General features: G+C 41.0%; 1 protein-coding gene across 3 annotated transcripts in view; it reads left to right on the plus strand.

The window, feature by feature from the left end:
* The first annotated feature begins 926 nt into the window (after window positions 1-926).
* The window catches only part of LOC134228156 (L-threonine ammonia-lyase-like), a 53,994-nt gene continuing 35,010 nt past the window's right edge, over window positions 927-19,910 (plus strand). Inside the window, exons 1-4 of one of the 3 annotated variants that reach the window (XM_062709937.1) lie at window positions 927-990; window positions 9,241-9,512; window positions 9,680-9,847; window positions 16,104-16,220. In XM_062709937.1, the coding sequence (XP_062565921.1) occupies window positions 9,255-9,512; window positions 9,680-9,847; window positions 16,104-16,220 (543 nt within the window). In that variant the 5' untranslated portion in view covers window positions 927-990; window positions 9,241-9,254. The other 2 variants (XM_062709936.1, XM_062709938.1) reach the window with 2 other exon arrangements.

The raw sequence follows: 19,910 nt of genomic DNA on the forward strand, positions 1-19,910 counted from the left end.
AGGGGCCCCATCGAGCTCACCCTCTTCCGGCAACGCTGCCTCGAGATGCTGCGCGTATGCAGTGGCGGCATCAGGTTGCTTCAGTCGCTCTAGGACGTACCGCGGCAGTCGTCGGTACCCAACATTAGAGCAATTTCTGTTTTAATATTTGTTTTGTAGATTTCGGATGATTCTTCAATTATTCAAATATTACTGTTATGATATAGCCATACTTGTATTCTACTTCTACTTCAAACAACGAATTGCACTAGACGTAGAAAACTCGAATCTCATTTTTCTCGGTTCAGCATTGTTGGATTCTCTAGACAAGCTAGAAACCACCCTTAAAACCTTTTTCGTCCCTGCTTAAAACAACTTAAAATTCCGTCCTTTCAATCCTTGTATTGAACAGTGAAAAAGGATCCAATATTTGGATTATCTAATGCGCTATGACGCCTATGACCATGGACCAAGAGATAGGATCATTATAATGCAGTAAAACCCAAACGAGCTTCCATCCTACGCACAATCCAACACGCATAAACCGTAGAGAACCTCTGTCCTGTCGAATAAAACCGCATTTAGTCCATCCATCATCTCCGTCGGCGCGGCGTCATTCCAGCCGTCACAAATGCGACAGCTTGGTAGTCGACGAGCTAATTTATTCAATTAACACCCCTCGTTTGTGGCCACAAATATAGATGGGCATTTGATGTATTGGCCGGCGTTGTTGGAGGCGCGCCGCGGGAAAACAAAATCATGGTAACGTGTAAAATCTGTCCACCGAACCGATAACATCGATAGCGAACGTTTGCATTTAAAATTGAAGCATCGCCAACAGTGTGTTTAACACGTCGCTAATGGCAGTGTGTAGTCTTCTGCGAGTGACGTCACTCGTTTATGCGAACTCGATTAGAATATAATCTGAGCTTTTATGGCCGGCAGCATCAGTTGAAGAGCTATCTGTTGTCAACTGCGGGTTCAGTACTTGATGCAGAGCTGCAACCGGAGGTAACGTTTGTGCGGTCATATTTGAATTGATTCGGCGAAGCATAAATATCAGTTCTCGGTGGAAACAGTGCGGTTGATCAATTTTGCAAATTTATCTAAATCCTATGGTGACGCTTATTTACTTTTTTGACAAATAACTAGCAGTATAGAACACAATGCTATAGCTAATAAAACAATGGTTTTTATGTGAGTATTTACAAGCGTCATATTCCTATTAAAAACTGAAACCCAGCATGCGAGATAACGTTACAGTAAGCATTATTATTGAATTCTGTGTAATCGAGAATTTGATCTTCAGCGCAGAATATGGAAATCCAATATCAATCAATGCGATATCTATGCAAGAAAAAATTGTCAGTGCATATGAACACGTGCCACTTGTAGTTATAGCTCTGTGGCTGACCAGTTCTTGGTTATCAATTGAAAGGCAAATGGACTCGTTTATTATTCTCAAATTTTTGTTTATGTAACTACAGTGAGTACGAATAGTAGTAAACAAAGGTGATAAAATTGAAATCATGTTTATTTGTTTTGAAGCTGCTAAATTGTTATGCCAACACCAGTGACAAATTGGGTGATTTGAATTATTGCACGTCCTGTCAGACAAAGTTTGATAGATAATGATGATCTTGGAAAAGTGATGAATCAACATTGAGAACTAAAAATATATTAATCTGATGATTTGACACGATACAATCAGAGGGTCATGCAAAAGATTCAAATTTAGACCGTCAGTCGATCAGCGAACTTACTAAGATCTCATACATGCTTTGGAGATTCATGAATTGAAGACCAATACCGGTCACCTCACCACATTCAATTTGGGTTTAGAAGATAAAGATTAGTTCGACACTTATTGCTATAAGAGACCGAGGAATCCTCTGAATCTCTGTGAGCACCACGGGAAAGGAAAGATTTGTTATTTGAGAAGGTAGTATATGGGAAGATGCCTTGATACGCGACTGAATATTTTCATTTCTACGAAGTTTTTTCAAAACACAAAGCCAAACACCGTGACTCAAACCAATTCAACACGGCACTCCATGTGTTTCGGTTGATAAGCGATAACGCGACCTGAAGTCTACTCAGTGCAATGCACGCCTGGTGGCCTCTGCAAACTGAGATGAATCGTTTCTCTTTCGATCGAACCGACACGCACCACGAAAGTTCGATCCTTCAAGCTCCACGTCAATTATCCTTTCGGCTCGCGACAAAAAAAAAAAACAACCCATACAACGCACGTCCGGCAGTTTCTACACTCTGAGGAGGAACGCCTGCTTGTGTAGATCCTTGAAATATGCTCAAAATTGCAGTTGGAGTAGGTAACGTAAATATTTCACATTTAACATAATCCTACGTTAAATTTGCGCTCGTATCTCGGATATAATTTTCTACTTTTTACTTTTATTTATAAAATCTGTACTAAAATCATGGAGTCAAAACAAACGTGGTACAATCTTCTATATAATAAAAATGAAATGGTCTGTGTTCGTATCCGTATAACTCGAAAACGGCTGCATGGATTTTCTTCATTCCTTCAGCAGATATGTTCGATATCGTTTCCGACCGGTTTATATGATATTTCCTCATGCAAAAATCACGAGTATTGTTGAATTATTCGTAAAAAACTAAAATTGAGATTCGTGTGGATATTTCGCAAGGGCAGCTCACAACACGCATTTTCGCCTACTATGCAGGACAACGTCTGCCGGGTCAACTAGTCTAATTAATAAAAATGAGTTGAGATTTCCTTCCTGAGGATTTAACCTGCGAACGGGTTGACCGATTTGCAAGATTTTTTCCCTAATCGATTCGTTTTGGGATCCACAAGGTTTGTATATACAAAAAGTTTGTGAATTTAACGGGGAAAGGGAAAAATATTTGAAATACAATTTTGGGTCAGATGGAAATTGATCTAGAGTGCGGTGCTGCAAATAGTTCAGTATGTGACATTTACAACATAAACACCCGGGCAAAGCTGGGTATTTTCTGCTAGTTATGAATAAAGTGGCATTTGATCATTTCAATAAAACTTTTGTAGAATTTCCAATACATTTTTTCCATACCAAAAGTACGTAGAGATTATTCACTCGAAAGAAACGAGAAAGGTACCATCACCGCTAAGTGGATGATTCTGGGCTTTTCTAATATATTTCTGTGAAATTTGAAATGAAGTTCTTCACTTATCGTAGCATTGCCAGCGCTAAGGTTGCTACTGGCAAAGGAGGGGGCTGGGAGCAGCGACCCTCAGGTCCAACCATGCCATATACTATAAGCAAATAGACACTTCACGTGAGTTACAAAACAAATAAAAAGCAATATTTACTACGATAGATTCTACGCCAACTCGTCTGCACTGCACCATTCTGGGTAGAATTTGTTTAGGCTTTAATGATAACCTTTAGTTTGTTTACAAACATATTCTTCCACATTACTTATTTGCTATTTCAAAATAAATGTTAAGTGAATTAAAAAGCATGAATATGAAATCAACATGTGATGTCAAAAGTCGCGATTCATGATTTATAGCTTCTTCACAAGTTTGTGTCCCATGCGCGAGGCGATAAGCTTAGGCTACATAAATAAGAATGCTGTGGTGTGGTGTGGTGGAAAATCTGTTGCATAAATCATGTGCGATTAGAAATTGTTTGTCAATAAACGATTACCGGTATGAGCCACTTTGAACAAGACGTAGAGATGCTATCAAATTTGTCGTGACATAATTGCCGGTTGTATGGAGTTCATCAGATGGGAATTGTTTGATTCATTTCGTGCCGCACTATGGTTGGAGATCGGTAAGTTCACTTCATAGTTTCATTGATTATATCGACGGTCTCGTGCAATACAGGCACAACTCAAAATCTGCATGTTTCCAGAAACAACGATTTAAATTTATCACTCAAAAAAAAGCTTCTATATTTTTGTGTATGTTTCGATTTTCACGAACTTCTGCATGCGTTGATACGAATGGACTAGCTTTATGTATTTTAACAAAAAAAAAATAAAAAAGTCGCCAAATTCATAAATTAATATAAACTTTTCGTCAATTCGCCAAATTTTCAAATACGTATAATTTTCGATATAATGTGAATTTTGACTTGGGTTTTGTCAGTAGACCTCCCAGACAACCACACATCGCATAAGAATGCACGATTAATATCGTTTACCGATCCATATTTCATCAAAATCGCATTGTGGTGCAAAAATGGATGGTTCTCCCAACAGCTGATGCAACTCGTGGTTCATTCGTCTCCTCCACGTACCGTCCGCCATCTGCACCCCACCATAGATGGTACGCAGCACTTTCCTTTCGAAAACTCCGAGTGCGCGTTGGTCCTCCACGAGCATCGTCCAGGTCTCGTGTCCGTAGAGGACTACCGGTCTAATGAGCGTTTTGTAGATTGTCAGTTTGGTACGGCGGCGAACTCTATTCGATCGGAGCGTCTTGCGGAGTCCAAAGTATGTGGTGTTGAACTTAATCTAGAATTAAAAAAAACACCTAAATAAAGAATTAAAAAAAAAAAAAAAAAGTCCAAAGTATGTACGATTTCCAGCCACTATACGTCTCCGAATTTCTCTGCCAGTGTGCCCAAGTACACAAATTCTTCTACCACCTCGATTTCATCACCACCGATGCCAACTCGCGGTGGGTGGCTCACATTGTCTTCTCTTGAACCTCTTCCTATCATGTACTTCGTCTTCGACGTGTTGATGACTAGTTCGATTCGCTTGGCTTCCCTCTTCAGTCTGATGTAGGCTTCCTCCATCTTTTCAAAGTTACGTGCCATAATATCTATGTCGTCGACGAAGCCAAATAGCTGGACGGACTTATTGAAAATTGTTCCACTCGTGTTAATCCTTGCTCTTCGTATTACCCCTTCCAAAGCGATGTTGAATAGCAGACACGAAAGACCGTGTCAGTTTATCCGGAAATCCGTGTTCGTGCATTGGCTGCCATAGCTGGTCCCGATCGATTGTATCATATGCGGCTTTGGAGTCGATGAATAGATGATGTGTGGGCACGTTGTATTCGCGGCACTTCTGCAGTACTTGGCGAATGGCGAACACCTGGTCCGTGGTAGAGCGTTCGCCCATAAAACCCGCCTGGTACTGCCCCACGAACTCCCTCGCAATTGGTGCTAGTCGACGGCATAAAATTTGGGATAGTACCTTGTAGGCGGCGTTCAGCAATGTGATTGCGCGGTAGTTGCTACAATCCAGCTTATCGCCTTTTTTGTAGATGGGACACACGACACCTTCCATCCACTCCTGCGGCAAAACTTCCTCCTCCCAAATCTTGGTAATGACCCAGTGCAGCGCTCTAGCCAGTGCCTCACCACCGTGTTTAAATAGCTCTCCTGGTAGTTGGTCAACCCCAGGGGCTTTGTTGTTCTTCAGCCGGCCAATCTCCTCCTGGATTTCCTGGAGATCCGGAGCCGGTAGAATTATGTCCTGCGCGCGTTCCCCCAAGTCCATCACCATACCACCATCTTCATCTGCCACATCGCCATTCAGGTGCTCTTCGTAGTGCTGCCGCCACCTTTGAATCACCTCACGCTCGTTCGTAAGAAGGTTCCCGTTTATGTCCTTACACATACCAGGCTGTGGCACGTGGCCCTTACGTGAACGGTTCAACTTCTCATAGAACTTCCGTGGGTTATTAGTGCGGTACAGTTGCTCCGTCTCTTCACGGTCTCGATCTTCTTGCTGACGCTTTTCCTCCGGAAAATCGAGTTTTGTCTGTTCCGCGCCTGTTTATATCGTGCCTCGTACGCCCTCGTGCGGTGTTACAGCAATCTCGCCCATGCTGCATTTTTCTCTTCTACTAACTGCTCACATTCACCGTCATACCAGTCGTTTCTCTGATCCTGGGGCACCGTGTCAAGTGCAGCGGTTGCGGTGCTACCAATGGCGGATCGAATATCTCTCCAGCCATCTTCAAGAAGCGCTGCGCCTAGCTGCTCTTCCGTTGGGAGTGCCACTTCCAGCTGCTGCGCGTATTCTTGGGCTAGTCTACCGTCTTGTAGCCGCCCAATATTAAGCCGCGGCGTCCGACTTCGACGCGTGTTGTACACCGTCGAGAGTTTTGGGCGCAGGCATACTGCAACGAGGTAGTGGTCGGATTCAATATTCGCACTGCGGTAAGTGCGGACGTTCGTGATGTCGGAGAAGAATTTACCGTCGATTAGAACGTGGTGGATTTGATTTTCCGTTTCTTGGTTAGGTGATCTCCATGTGGCCTTGTGGATATTTTTGCGGGGAAAGGAGGTGCTTCGGACTACCATTCCGCGGGAGGCTGCGAAGTTTATGCATCGATGGCCGTTGTCATTCGATACGGTGTGCAGACTATCCGGTCCGATGACCGGTCTATACATTTCCTCCCTTCCTACCTGCGCGTCCATGTCACCGATGACGATTTTGACATCCCGCAGTGGGCATCCATCGTATGTCTGCTCCAGCTGTGCGTAGAACGCTTCTTTCTCGTCGTCGGCTCTCCCTTCGTGTCGGCAATGCACGTTGATGATGCTATAGTTGAAGAAACGGTTTTAAATCCTCAGCTTGCACATCCTTGCGTTGATTGGCTGCCACCCAATCACGCGTTGGCGCATCTTTCCCAGCACTATGAAGCCGGTTCCTAGCTCGTTGGTGGTGCCACAGCTTTGGTAGAAGGTAGAAGGCGCCCGATGCCCGCTTTTCCACACTTTCTGTCCTGTCCAGCAAATCTCCTGCAGCGCCACGACGTCGAAGTTGCGGGGATGTAATTCATCGTGGATCATCCTGTCGCAACCTGCGAAACCTAGCGACTTGCAGTTCCATGTTCCAAGCTTCCAATCGTGATCCTTTATTCGTCGCCTAGGTCTTTGCCGATTATATCGAGTCGCATTATCTCTTATATTGTTCGAAATTATTGATTTTCTAGGCGGCTTATTGGGCCTGCGCAAACCTCCTGTCTCGTCGGAGGGCCGTCATGTCAGGGCTGTTTAGCGTCCCACCTAACACCAGGACTTGGGCTTGTGCGCTTTGAGCGGCACACGGTCGCTTTGGCGGAGCCTACTTGCGGATACATGTAGCTTTTTATAGAGGTTTAACAGGGCCCACTGTCAACCCCCACCACATCCTAGGCAGGCGCCACAACTCGCAGATGGCCTGGGGAGGGATCGTCAAGCCCTTGGACATAGTCCCTGCTGCCCGTAAAACAATTATCTTCTTTACAATTATGCAACATTTATTCTCATTTCCAAAAAAAGTCTAGACTCGGCAAAATTGAAAGTTGATGAAGGACTTATTTAATTTAAAATAGACTGCACAAGGTTCTGTTTTTACACGACTTTTTTCGTTCGTAATTTTGATCCTGTGACTTCAATTTGGCACCAAAGCCTCAAACAATCCTAAATAATTCAAAGAAAAATCCCATCCCATTAATATGCGTTAAAGATTTAGGATGAGTGCAAAATTGAGAAAATGTAAATCTCTCTGAAAACAGAATCCGGTGTGTTTCAGCTGAAAAAGTAGCTAATTCAGCCTGAATTTTTTGTTGAGGAACCTCTAGATCCCTTGTTGTACAACGTATGCTCGGTCAAACAAAACAAAATTCCACTAAAAGAGCTTACATAATTTTTCGGAAAACAATATTTGTTCAAACAAAATGCACCTGACATTTATATATTCAAAAAAATAAGGGAATTGTTCTTCAGGAATTAAAGGAATTGCTCATAGAACTTCTTCGGCAGTACGTACTAGAATATTTCAGTCTGAAAATATTTCAGAACTTCATTTAAAAATTATTTGGAAACTCGACAATCTTTTTTTGAAATTCTTTATGAACTAATACGTCTACTTCATGAATTTCTACAAAATCTCTTACAGGAACTCCATCGAAAATTTCTCCTCCGGAAATCCATACGAAATTCATTCACAAATTTATATACAATTTTTTTCTGAGTTTCAAATCAGGAATTTCTTTGCGAATTTCTTCAAGAAATACTGTATGCATTGATCATCAAAATATTTTATTGGATATTCACACATCAATTCCGTCGGGAATTTTCATGAAAGAGGAACTCCCAGATATTTCTGGAAGAGCTCTTGAAGGAATTTTCGCGGAGAATTTCTAAAGAAATGTGAAGAAAAAGTGGGAGAATTTTCGGAGTATTTTTTTATGGTATTTTGGAGTTTTCAGGGGTATTTCCCAAAAAATCCTGTAAGGTTTTCTGGGCGAATTCTTTGAGAAATTCAGATAAAGTTTTCGTGGGAATTGCCTGGGAGATTCTTGAGGGTGTGAAGGATTTCTTAGAAAATTCCTAAATAAATTTCCGGAGAATTTATTTTCAGTATAATTTTGTTATTTGTGAACGACTCTCCGGGAGAAGCACTGGAAGAATTTTGAGGAAGAATTCTTGGATGAACCTCCGGAGAAACCCCTGAATGAACTCCTGGAGAAACTTCCGGAGGAACTCCTCGAAGAACTCTTGGATGAACTTCCAGAGAAATTCCTTGAGGAGCTTCCGGAAAAATTTTTGGAGGAGCTTTTGGAGGAATTCCCGGAGGAGCTTGCGGAGAAATTTCAGGAGGAGCTTCCGAAGGAATTCCTGGAGGAACTTCCGGAGGAATTCCTGGAGGAACATCTGGAGGAACCGAATTCGGCTGAAAAAGATGTTTGCCCAAACAGGTCGTTTGTCCAAAAAATGCCCGTTAAGCCGAAATAATCGTTTGACCGAAATGGTGGTTTGGCCGAAAATATCATTTGACCGAATAGATCAAATACCGCTTGGTAGAAAAGGTTTCTCAACAGAAAAACCATCTTAGGTGTCTCGTAATACAATCAACATAATTTTCTATTCGCCGTTCAATTTTACTTGTATCGTGATAGGTACGCATGTTTGAACCGTAACCGTTTGGTTGCCTTCAATTTATCGTTTTTCACGGCAACTAGTACAACCAATCACGAAGGCAAACAGTTCTGAATCAATTCCCATTAGCAATCGCTATAGACACGGCGAAGAAAACCATTATAATTAATCTTCAATGCTCACCACTTAAATTGATTACTTCTGACAGTAACCGAGATAGAATCTGATAGCTTCAACCCTACACCCAGCGATAATTGGTGGGATTGTGGAAAGCAAGAAAAAACTTCTTCCAACTTTTATAACAACGCGCCCTTGTCTCCATTCATTCGTCATTTGCTGTCAGTAAACACCTCCGAGGGAAAAAATCATTTGTTAACTCATTCCATTACATTATTTGCAGAAGTGCCTTGAAACATGAGTCAAACGGCTGCCATCACGAGCCAACTGGCTGCCACAAAGATAACAAATGACACAACGACGGAGCAGAAGGAAAACCTGCCGGAGGAGGTGAATACCTCCAATGAAACGATGACTAACGGTGGCGCCCCTGACTCAGAACTGGAATTCGCCGATCCTTTTTGCAACGCCGATAATCCTCAGATAATTACCTTTCAAGATGTTACTTCGGCAGCTTTCAAAATAAAGAAAGGCATCGAGTACACCCCCTGCTCCGTAAGTAACGATGACAGCTTCACTTCTTCGAGTCCCCGCGTTTCACGGTAAAAGTTTTCTAACAGGCATTTAAACGCCTATTAAGGCACCGTGATAAATGGAGCACTGATCAACACTCTAATTGGCATTTTTATTGACATTCCCTTTTTTTGTTTTCAATTCACCAGAAATCGCACCTGTCCGATATGATCGATATGGACATTTACCTCAAAAAGGAATTCCTGCAGTTCACCGGCAGCTTTAAGGAACGTGGCGCCCGTTATGCGCTGATAATGCTGTCGGACGAGCAGAGGAAGAAGGGAGTTATTTCAGCATCGCTCGGAAACCACGCTCAGGTAGGTACCTTTCTCAACCTATCAACATAAATATAAGTTAAAAAGAGGAAGTTAGTCCAAACTGTTCCTGTCCGATAAAAGATGCTCATTCTGTATTGTAGCATTGAATTCCGTAACCCACGGGACGATTGACTCAATTCAATGAACCTCGAATGCTATTTAAATCGCAACATAACTATGATGTACAGTACATGTTACGTTAACTTATATTAGAGTTTTGGAACAAGGGACCTACCCTTGCCAAAGAGTAATCGACTACATCCGGTTTCGATTTCTATTACTCAACCGAATGTCAATCAAATATCTTTATTTTTGTTCATATACGGTTAGTATCTTTACTGTTGATGTGAAGAAGACAAAAACTTTCAATTGGAATACAGTTGTGCAATGGACTACCTATGCCGGTAATATGAGCGCTAGTCAAGTGTTTTAGAGCGAACGGTGAATTCAATATTTCAAGGAGTATATTTTGACCCAATTTCACCTTTCACCGAGACGCAAAGGGAATACTCGTAGAGGTTGGGCAAAACATTTTGATGGAAGGCTGGATTGATGATGGTTGATGTTTTTCATAAATAACTTCATTCCATTCGAAGGTTCATGGCATAAGAGCGAAAACGGTTATATTACATTTACAACCCTCGCTTCCCGGAACTATTGGGAACCATGAAAGCAAGGAAAAAACCGAGAAATAACACATGTAGGTACCTTTGCAGAGACGTTTCTTAAAATAAAATTCATAGAAGAAAATCAGAAATAAGGATTGACTAGATTGAGTGGAAAATTCCTTCGACAGAAATTCCTATGAAAGAGAATTAAAGTTTACTTAGACAAGAGAACAAAGCCTACGCTGTGTTCCAATCTTGTTACGGTATCAAATTATATTCGTAGCAACAATATTGGCATTATAGAAATGCCAACGCGATTAAGTTCTGAAGTTGATTGGATATTTAGGATTCAGGGTATTCAATATTTGACAATCCGTTGGTTTGGCGGATCAAATTCCAACATTCGTTTGAACGTCTTTAATAAATTGATACAACAGAATAAAACGTTGTTGTTGAATATTGTTAGGGCGTTAGGGCTGGATTAGAGGTGTGCGCCGCTGCGCCACGCCGCCGCCGCCGGCAGTTTTTGGCACGCCGCCGCCGCCGACATTTTTGCATCGGCGCGCCGCCGTTTAAAATTTGCCACGCCGCTGATCTATAATTTTCCACGCCGATTGAAATTTTCAGTGGAAACTTCTAAGATTCATTGGATTTTCCGTATAATTTGCTGATGGATCTCTACAACATTACGTTGAAACATCAGAGAATTTTTCGTGAGGATACCAATTATTTCCATGAAAATTCCATACGATACCTTGTTAAAATTTCGAAGAGCTCTCCGTAAAAACTAAGGATGTGAAAATTGCGAAAAATGAAAAAATGAAAATCTAATTTAATTTGAATTTTTGAATATAAAAGAGTTGTTCGGCAGAAAGTCACAAGACTGAAAGTTTGTTAGGCCGAATCGTTTAACCGAAAAGATTAATTGGTAGAAGCATACCCGAGCAAAGCTTAAGAGCAAATCGATAACTTGTTTTAATGTTGTGAAATCATCGATTATGTTTACTTAATTTGATATCTTTTTGGTCGTTTTGACGGTTAAAATAACAAAACGTTTAGCAGAATCAGCTTACCGTGACGTCAAATCAAAAACTATTCTACTGTCGATGAGAGGACATCGAAAACTAAATTTGATATTGGTTTCCGATAGCAAAATAAGTACACAGTTTGATGTCATATTATTCAATTTAGTAATCTACAGCAACATTAGATCAAAATATATAATTAATCATGATGATTTATACATATTTGAAAACAAATCACGAATCATTTTGTTGTCAAAATCAAAATATTCTATATGCTCTCATTATGTTTTCAGACTTTGATAGCCTACAGATATATAGCCGAGAATTTTATTTGGTCGAACAGTTCCTTTGGCTAAAAAAATAGTGAACTTGTCCTTCGGCAGAAATAGTCGTTTGATAGAAAGGGCAATTTGGTCGAAATGGACATTCAGTCGAAAGTGTCGTTCGGCTGAATTGATCATTTAGGGTATTTTCACGACAATAACTGGAGAATTTTTTGAATTTCGCCTCAAAAAATTGATGAACTTCCCCAGAAATTCTTCAAGTTTTTCCAGAATATTCATTTGAAAATTATTTTCAGATTTTCCACGGGAACTACTTTCACGTTTCGAGAACTCTTTGTAATTACCAATGGTTTGGGATTTACATTAGAATCTCTACAGAGTTTTTACGGGAAATTGTTCCAAATTTCTACAGGAAAATATTCGGAATATTCACGGAAAGTTCCTATTGAGTCTTTGTTGAGTATTCTTTAAAATTCACACAGAAAATTTTGATTAGTGAAAGAGATGCTTTAACGTTGACTTCCCCAATCTAAATTAATCAAGCCGGTTAGTGTTTTATCCTTTATTAGAGTGATTTGTTTTTTTTTTCGCAGGAAGAAGTTCATCATTAAACGGCTAGTTTGGCATAGTCAACTTTAAAACATCGGAAAAATGCTCGGAGTTTTTGAAGATTGTTTCTGGTATCTTCAGAAAATTCTTTCTACTTTCGATTAAAAATTCTTGGGCAGTTTCATTCCATTCCAATAAGACCGAAAGTGACAGACGGCCGAGCTGGTAATTTGGCCGAAAAAGCCGTTTGCCCTAACAGGTCGTCTGGCCGAAACCATCGTTGGCCAAAAATGCCATTTAGCAGAAATAGTTTTTTGACAGAATGGGTCATTTGGCCAAAAATGTCTGATACCCGTTCTCGTTCTGATCAGAAATGGCCACTTGTTTGGCGAAATGGTCTTTTTGACAATTGACAATTGACAAAATTTCGTGGCCTCTCTATTTTAAGGTCAATACTAGACTTTAGGCCAAAAGACATCTAGCCAGGTACCATTTAGCACAACGGAAACTGTTATCAGATCAAAACTGGTTTGACCGAAAATGTAGTTTGACCGAAAGCGATGTACAGCCAAAAGGAAAATTTGGACGGACTTGTGAAAAGTTGTTTACCCTAACAGGTCATTTAGCTCAAAATGCCGTTCGGGTGAAAAAGTCGTTTGACCGAATATACATCATTTGACCAAAAATGCCATTTGGTAAAAAATGGCATTTGGCAGAAAGAGTCATTTGGCCCTTAAATGTCATTTCTGCAATCTTCTTTGAAAAGTGTCGATCGGCTGAATTGGTCATTTCGCCAAAGAAGACGTTTATCCGAATTGGTTATTTGACAGAGAATGCTGGTCGGCCAGAAAGGTTGTTTTGCAGAAAGGACATTTTCTGGCCAAATTACCATTCCTACCAAACACTATTTTCGGTCAAATGATCTATTTGGTAAAAAGATTTTTTCGGCCAAATTACCAGTTCGGCTGAATGTCCATTTCGGCTGTATGTCGTTTTTGGTAAAAATACATTTTTGGTCGGACCATTTTTGACCTGATAACAGTTTCGGATAAACGTTCAATTCTGCTTAATGGGGTTTGATTAGATGGCTTTTGACTTAAATGTTAGTATAGACTTAAAAGTAGAGAGGTTACGAAATTTCGTTCAACAGTCTTTTCAACGTAAATGTCATTAGGCCAAACGGATGGATATTATGGACTAAATTACCCATTCAGTTATTGACATTTGGCCGTAAGACCTGTTGGCCTAAACGATATTTTCGGACAAGTGACCTATTCTGTCAAACGGCCGGTGACCTATTCATATCGGCCAATCGGCATTTTTGGGTTGATGACCTATTCGGCAAAACGACCTGTTAGGGATAACGACTTTTTCGGGCAAATTACCAGTTCGGGCATACGGCTTTCGGCCAATGGAATTTCCAAAAAAAAATCTTACGAACAATACACTAGTCGTTCGATAACTGTAACATGACCCATTCTAGACGTCAAACAATTGTCAGTCGTCGCCAAAATAGAAGTGCATCTGATTGTTCACCGCTATGCAGTGATCATCGTCTTTGACATAGTTTTGAAGCTCAGCTGTTCGATAACTGCAAAACTGATGTAACTTTTGAAATGCAGTTAAAAGCATTGCAGTTAAATGACTTGCAGTTATCGAACTGTACAAAGAATTTCCCGTAGAATTCCAAGAATTTCGAACAATTTTTCGTTGAATCGTTTTGAACAATCCTCCGCGGAATTTTAAAGAAGTTTCCGTTAAACTTACGGAGAATGCATTAAGGATCTGGCTTTCTCAGTCTACGGACCAGATCGTTAAAAATGCAACAATTTTTCCAGTCGTTAATTATTAACACTTACGGAGAATTTCTCCTGAACCTTCCAGAGAATTTTTCTCGAAAACTCCTTAAAGTCTCCCGCGAAAATTCTTAAAAATTGACTGTTTTATCGTAGGCTATGCGAAACAAGCCGTCTTTAGTTTGTCTAAGACGAATTAAGTACTCTCCATTTAATTCCACCAGATAATTTTCGTTATCTTTGCAGATACGTATTATACGTATCTGCAAAGATAACGAAAATTAACTGGTGAAATTAAATGGAGAGTACGAAAATTAACTGGTGGAATTAAATGGAGAGTACTTAATTCGTCTTAGACGGTTGAATACATTCCACTAAAAGAGCTTTCTATATTTTTCCGTCTTTAGTATTCTAGATTGAGAAAGCCAACGGTAAAACACCCATTCAACCAGCCGCACTCTACTACAATCATCAATAATGTTCTGTACAAATTTGGAATAATACTCAATAGAAACTCAACAAGACCTTTTCATAAATTTCCGAAGTTTTTCCTGTAGAAGTTAAGAACATTTTTTTGTAAAAATTCTGAAGTTTCTCATGTAAATTTTGACAAATTTTCTGCTGAAATTCCAAACAATTGTATTTGGGAATTCAAAAGAGCTTCTCTAGGTTATTCCAAAGATTTCTCGAAACTTCAAACAATCCGAAAATATTTTCCAAATTTTGGTTTTCCTCCAGATTTTTCTGCAAAAGTTCATTAGATTTTTCATACGAAAATTAAAAAAATCTTCTTTTAATGTCTTGAAAATATGCCGAAAAATTCCAAAAAAAAATCTTAGAAAAACGTAATGAAAAAAATCGCCACGCCGATTCACGCCGCCGCCGCCGCCGGGTAAAATGCCTTTCGGCGTGACGCCGAAAACGCCGCCGCCGCCGGCCAAAATTCTGATAAACGCCGCCGCCGACGAATATCGGACCGGCGCACACCTCTAGGCTGGATAACTGAAAACCTCATACGGTTACCATTCTTCTTCAATTGCTCTACATTCCAACTAGAACTTGGCCTGCATTTCAACTATTCTATTAGCATTTCCTGAGTTATTAGTTGAAAGCTTTTCTATACCCGCCATTGCATGAGTATAAATATAACCAAAACAAAGTTAGCTACACGAAGCCAGTTCTGGAACATGAACGTGCTGCTCCCGCTAAGAGGCAGTTAAAGGGATTCGTCAACGATATGGCCGCGGACGGAGGGTCCATCGAGGAGGTCTAACAGACTACAACCCATTTGACCAGCATCGTCGAGGATTGAATACCTACATAGCATGATGCTGCAGAAGTCATAAAATATCATAAAATGGAAGTGATGTTCATTAATTACCGGAAATCGGCGCAAAGGCGTCGATTAGAATCAACAGCTGGGGGATCAACTCCTAGTGACTTCTCAAGCAATGAAGCGTGGGATGATGCTTAATGACAAGCTGACCTGAACCATGTCGAATACGTCTGTAAACTACCAAGGATAATAACGAATAGCTCAAAATGTGTGTCCCAGGAAGCGTAGGATGCTGGCAAGTGTGGCTGATCAACACTGTGGTACGCCGAACTAGTCGGCGTTTTGCGAAATCTGCAACGTTCATAAAAAGAGAGGATACATAGGATGATGTGTCTGATATCAGCGCATATCGAACGATATTTTGCAAAACGGTCTGTGTACTCACGGTCATGATGGGCATTGATTGTTGAGAACGACCTCAGGAGCACTGGTAATATGCAAAGGAATATCATGCAATTTCTTTTTAAAAAAATCACTGTAATTACTTAACTACCGAATAAAGAAAATTTTGTTACAGGAATATGTTTGGGAAAATGAAACGTTTGTATGCCAATAGATAGGAAAAATTCAGCCGGCATTTCCTATAGGAAATATAATAAATGGTACACACACCAGATCAAACAAAAGAAAATAAGCCTTTTCTTTTTCATCCTTTCAGGGCCTGAGCTACCATGGATGGAAATTGGGAATACCGGTGACCGTTGTAATGCCCAAAAAGGCATCTCTCATGAAAATTCAAAAATGTCGCAACTATCACGCAAATGTCATTGTCAAGGTGAGTACCCAGCTGATTCGAATGAACAATTATGATTTATATGTGTTGCTATGTGGGGCTAAAAACATAACGAGCTCGGTGGTCTAGTGGCTACCGCTTCTGCCTTATAAGTAGTAGGTCGTGTGTTCAAGTCCAGGCTCGTCCATTTCCTACTTTGTATTTCTGTCTTAGTTCTTTCTGTGTTTCACGTTCTACCAGTGGCGTAGCCACGGGGGTGGTTTTGGGCATAACCCCCCCCCCCAAGACAAAATTTTTAGAAGAAATTTTTTTTTGCGAAAAAAAAATGTTCAGAAAACCCCCCCCTAGACCAATTTTCTGGCTACGCCACTGCGTTCTACCAAAACGTTTCCTACTATTTATAACCTTCCATACTAACAATTCCAAAACCTCCCGTGGCATCTATGAGAGGTCGTAGAGTTCTCTGCATTTATCTAAAGTAGATGTCCAACTAACCATCCTTCCCCTTCCTCAGCATTCGCAAGGACGTGGCCAGGCCAGTTCTTGACTATTGGAGAGTGCATTGCTTCCATCTAAGAGGTAATGGTTAGTCCCAAATCATTACCAGTGGTAAAGAATGAAAGTGATGTTACGGTCGTACAATAGTTTTCGCTTGTACCACCTACGAATTTGTGCGAATTGTTCCAATGCTAATGCTTAGTGGGGCTAAAACATATGAAGAGTTTTAAAATACAGCTCGAAACGTCCTGCGTTGGAACATTTTATCATAAATAGAACAGCTAGTGTGAATGCTACCATTTTAATAACAGCCCGTTACATAGATTCATCACAACCGTCGATAAACTAAATTAAAAACGAATTTAATAACAACTTCTCTCGTCAAATGTTCACAACAACATTCTTGAAAAGTTGGAATAATAATAGAGATTTTGGTTAGGTGACGCAAATTAATAAAAACAAAATTAGGAAACAAATTTATTTTTATATTCCTACCTCTGAGCTATTGATTCAATGTATGTACTGCTTAATTATTTCTAGCAGATACATTTTCTTTCGTAGCACTGTTTCTCGCTGAATTTTCAGATAAAACAAATTTATTCCTTGAAATTCACTTCACAACTTATAAAGTACACTCTACTTCCACGATAAATCATATTATTTTTCAACTGTCTAAGACGAGTTTAGTACTTTCCATTTTATTCCACTACGTATTTCGACCGCAACTGTGACACGGTACGAGACACTGAAGACCGCCTCAAGGCCTGAAGGTCGAAATACGTATCTGTAAAGATAATAGAACGTAGTGTAATTAAATGGAATGTACTAATCTCGTCTTAGACAGTTGAACACATTCCACAAAAAATGCTTAAATAATTTTTCTCAAGTTATTTTTGCAAAGCATCGCAAATACAATAATCGCAATACCAAATGCCTAATTTAGTATTCTATTAACATTTCCTCAGATTCCTTTGATTGAAAGCTTTTCTATGCCCTCAATTGCATGAGTATGTATATTGTGTGGCAAATACAATGGATACACTATGCCCAGGGTGTCGAAAACATACTAGACCGGACCGAGAATCGAACTCGCCACGCCTTTGCTCACAAGGCTTGTTATTGTTTTGACCTTGTAGTCTGGAATTAACAGACGAAAACTATGCTATACACGTGAACACTATCCAACCGGAAAATATGAGTTTGAAGAACCTGAATACCAATATGATCCAGCGTTGGTACCAGTCGTCACTCCGATGGCTGTCTTTCTAATAATCCCTCGTTCTCATTACGGTGTCGAGACTTCCCTTCTCACATCAATTGCTTTTTCTTCCGAACAGTTATGTGTATAATAATGATAATAATTTATATATTATTATGATCTAATTGTCGCAAATCTTCTTTCTTACGAAATTCCTGCCGAAGAATAATTCACAAAATATTTTCCAGAATTCAAAGATGGGACGTTTGGCCGAACAAACCATTGGATCAAAAACCATCCATCTTCGAAAGCGAAGCTGGTCATTTAGCCGAAAAATACCGTTTGGCTGAAATGGTCGTTTAACACAAACGGCCATTTAGCCTAAAAAGTCATAAGGCAAAAATATCATATGACCCAAAAAATCGTTTGACAGAACGGGTCATTTAGCCGAAAAGCAGTTTGGCCGTAATTCCAGATATCATAATTTTTTTGAATTCCCCGGGGCATTTTTTCGAAAAATTAAAGTTGATACAATTCCTGGAGGGTTTACTGGAGAAAACTCGAAAAAAAATCTGTTTTGAATCCCTGTAGGATTGTTTGGATACATTCTTGAATGTATTTTTGATGTAGAATGTGTGGACTTCAAACCAGACTTACTGGAGGAACTTCCGGAGGAATTCGTGGAGGAACTTCCGGAGGAATTCCTTGAGGAACTTCCGGAGGAATTCCTGGAGGAACTTCCGGAGGAATTCCTGGAGGAACTTCCGGAGGAATTCCTGGAGGAACTTCCGGAGGAATTCCTGGAGGAACTTCCGGAGGAATTCCTGGAGGAACTTCCGGAGGAATTCCTGGAGGAACTGGCGGAGGAATTCGTGGAGGAACTTCCGGAGGAATTCCTTGAGGAACTTCCGGAGGAATTCCTGGAGGAACTTCCGGAGGAATTCCTGGAGGAACTTCCGGAGGAATTCCTGGAGGAACTTCCGGAGGAATTCCTGGAGGAACTTCCGGAGGAATTCCTGGAGGAACTTCGGAGGAATTCCTGGAGGAACTTCCGGAGGAATTCCTGGAGGAACTTCGGAGGAATTCCTGGAGGAACTTCCGGAGGAATTCCTGGAGGAACTTCCGGAGGAATTCCTGGAGGAACTTCCGGAGGAATTCCTGGAGGAACTTCCGGAGGAATTCCTGGAGGAACTTCGGAGGAATTCCTGGAGGAACTTCCGGAGGAATTCCGGGAGGAGCTTCCGGAGGAATTATGGAAGGAACTTCCGGAGGAATTTCTGGAGGAACTTCCGGAGGAATTCCTGAAGGAACTTCCGGAGGAATTTCTGGAGGAACTTCCGGAGGAATTCCTGGAGAAACTTCCGGAGGAATTCCTGGAGGAATTTCCGGAGGAATTCCTGGAGGAACTTCCTGGAGGAATTCCTGGAGGAACTTCCGAAGGAATTCCTGGAGAAACTTCCGAAGGAATTCCTGGAGAACTTTCGAAGGAATTCCTTAAGGAACTTCCGGAGGATTTCCTGGAGGAACTTCCTGAGGAATTCCTGGAGGAACTTCCGGAGGAATTCCTGGAGGAACTTCCGGAGGAATTCCTGGAGGAACTTCCGGAGGAATTCCTGGGAGGAACTTCCGGAGGAATTCCTGGGAGGAACTTCCGGAGGAATTCCTGGGAGGAACTTCCGGAGGAATTCCTGGGAGGAACTTCCGGAGGAATTCCTGGAGGAACTTCCGGAGGAATTCCTGGAGGAACTTCCGGAGGAATTCCTGGAGGAACTTCCGGAGGAATTCCTGGAGGAACTTCCGGAGGAATTCCTGGAGGAACTTCGGAGGAATTCCTGGAGGAACTTCCGGAGGAATTCCTGGAGGAACTTCCGGAGGAATTCCTGGAGGAACTTCGGAGGAATTCCTGGAGGAACTTCCGGAGGAATTCCTGGAGGAACTTCCGGAGGAATTCCTGGAGGAACTTCCGGAGGAATTCCTGGAGGAACTTCCGGAGGAATTCCTGGAGGAACTTCCGGAGGAATTCCTGGAGGAACTTC

The sequence above is a fragment of the Armigeres subalbatus genome, chromosome 3, assembly GCF_024139115.2.
Source record: "Armigeres subalbatus isolate Guangzhou_Male chromosome 3, GZ_Asu_2, whole genome shotgun sequence".
Taxonomy (NCBI): Eukaryota; Metazoa; Arthropoda; class Insecta; order Diptera; family Culicidae; genus Armigeres; species Armigeres subalbatus.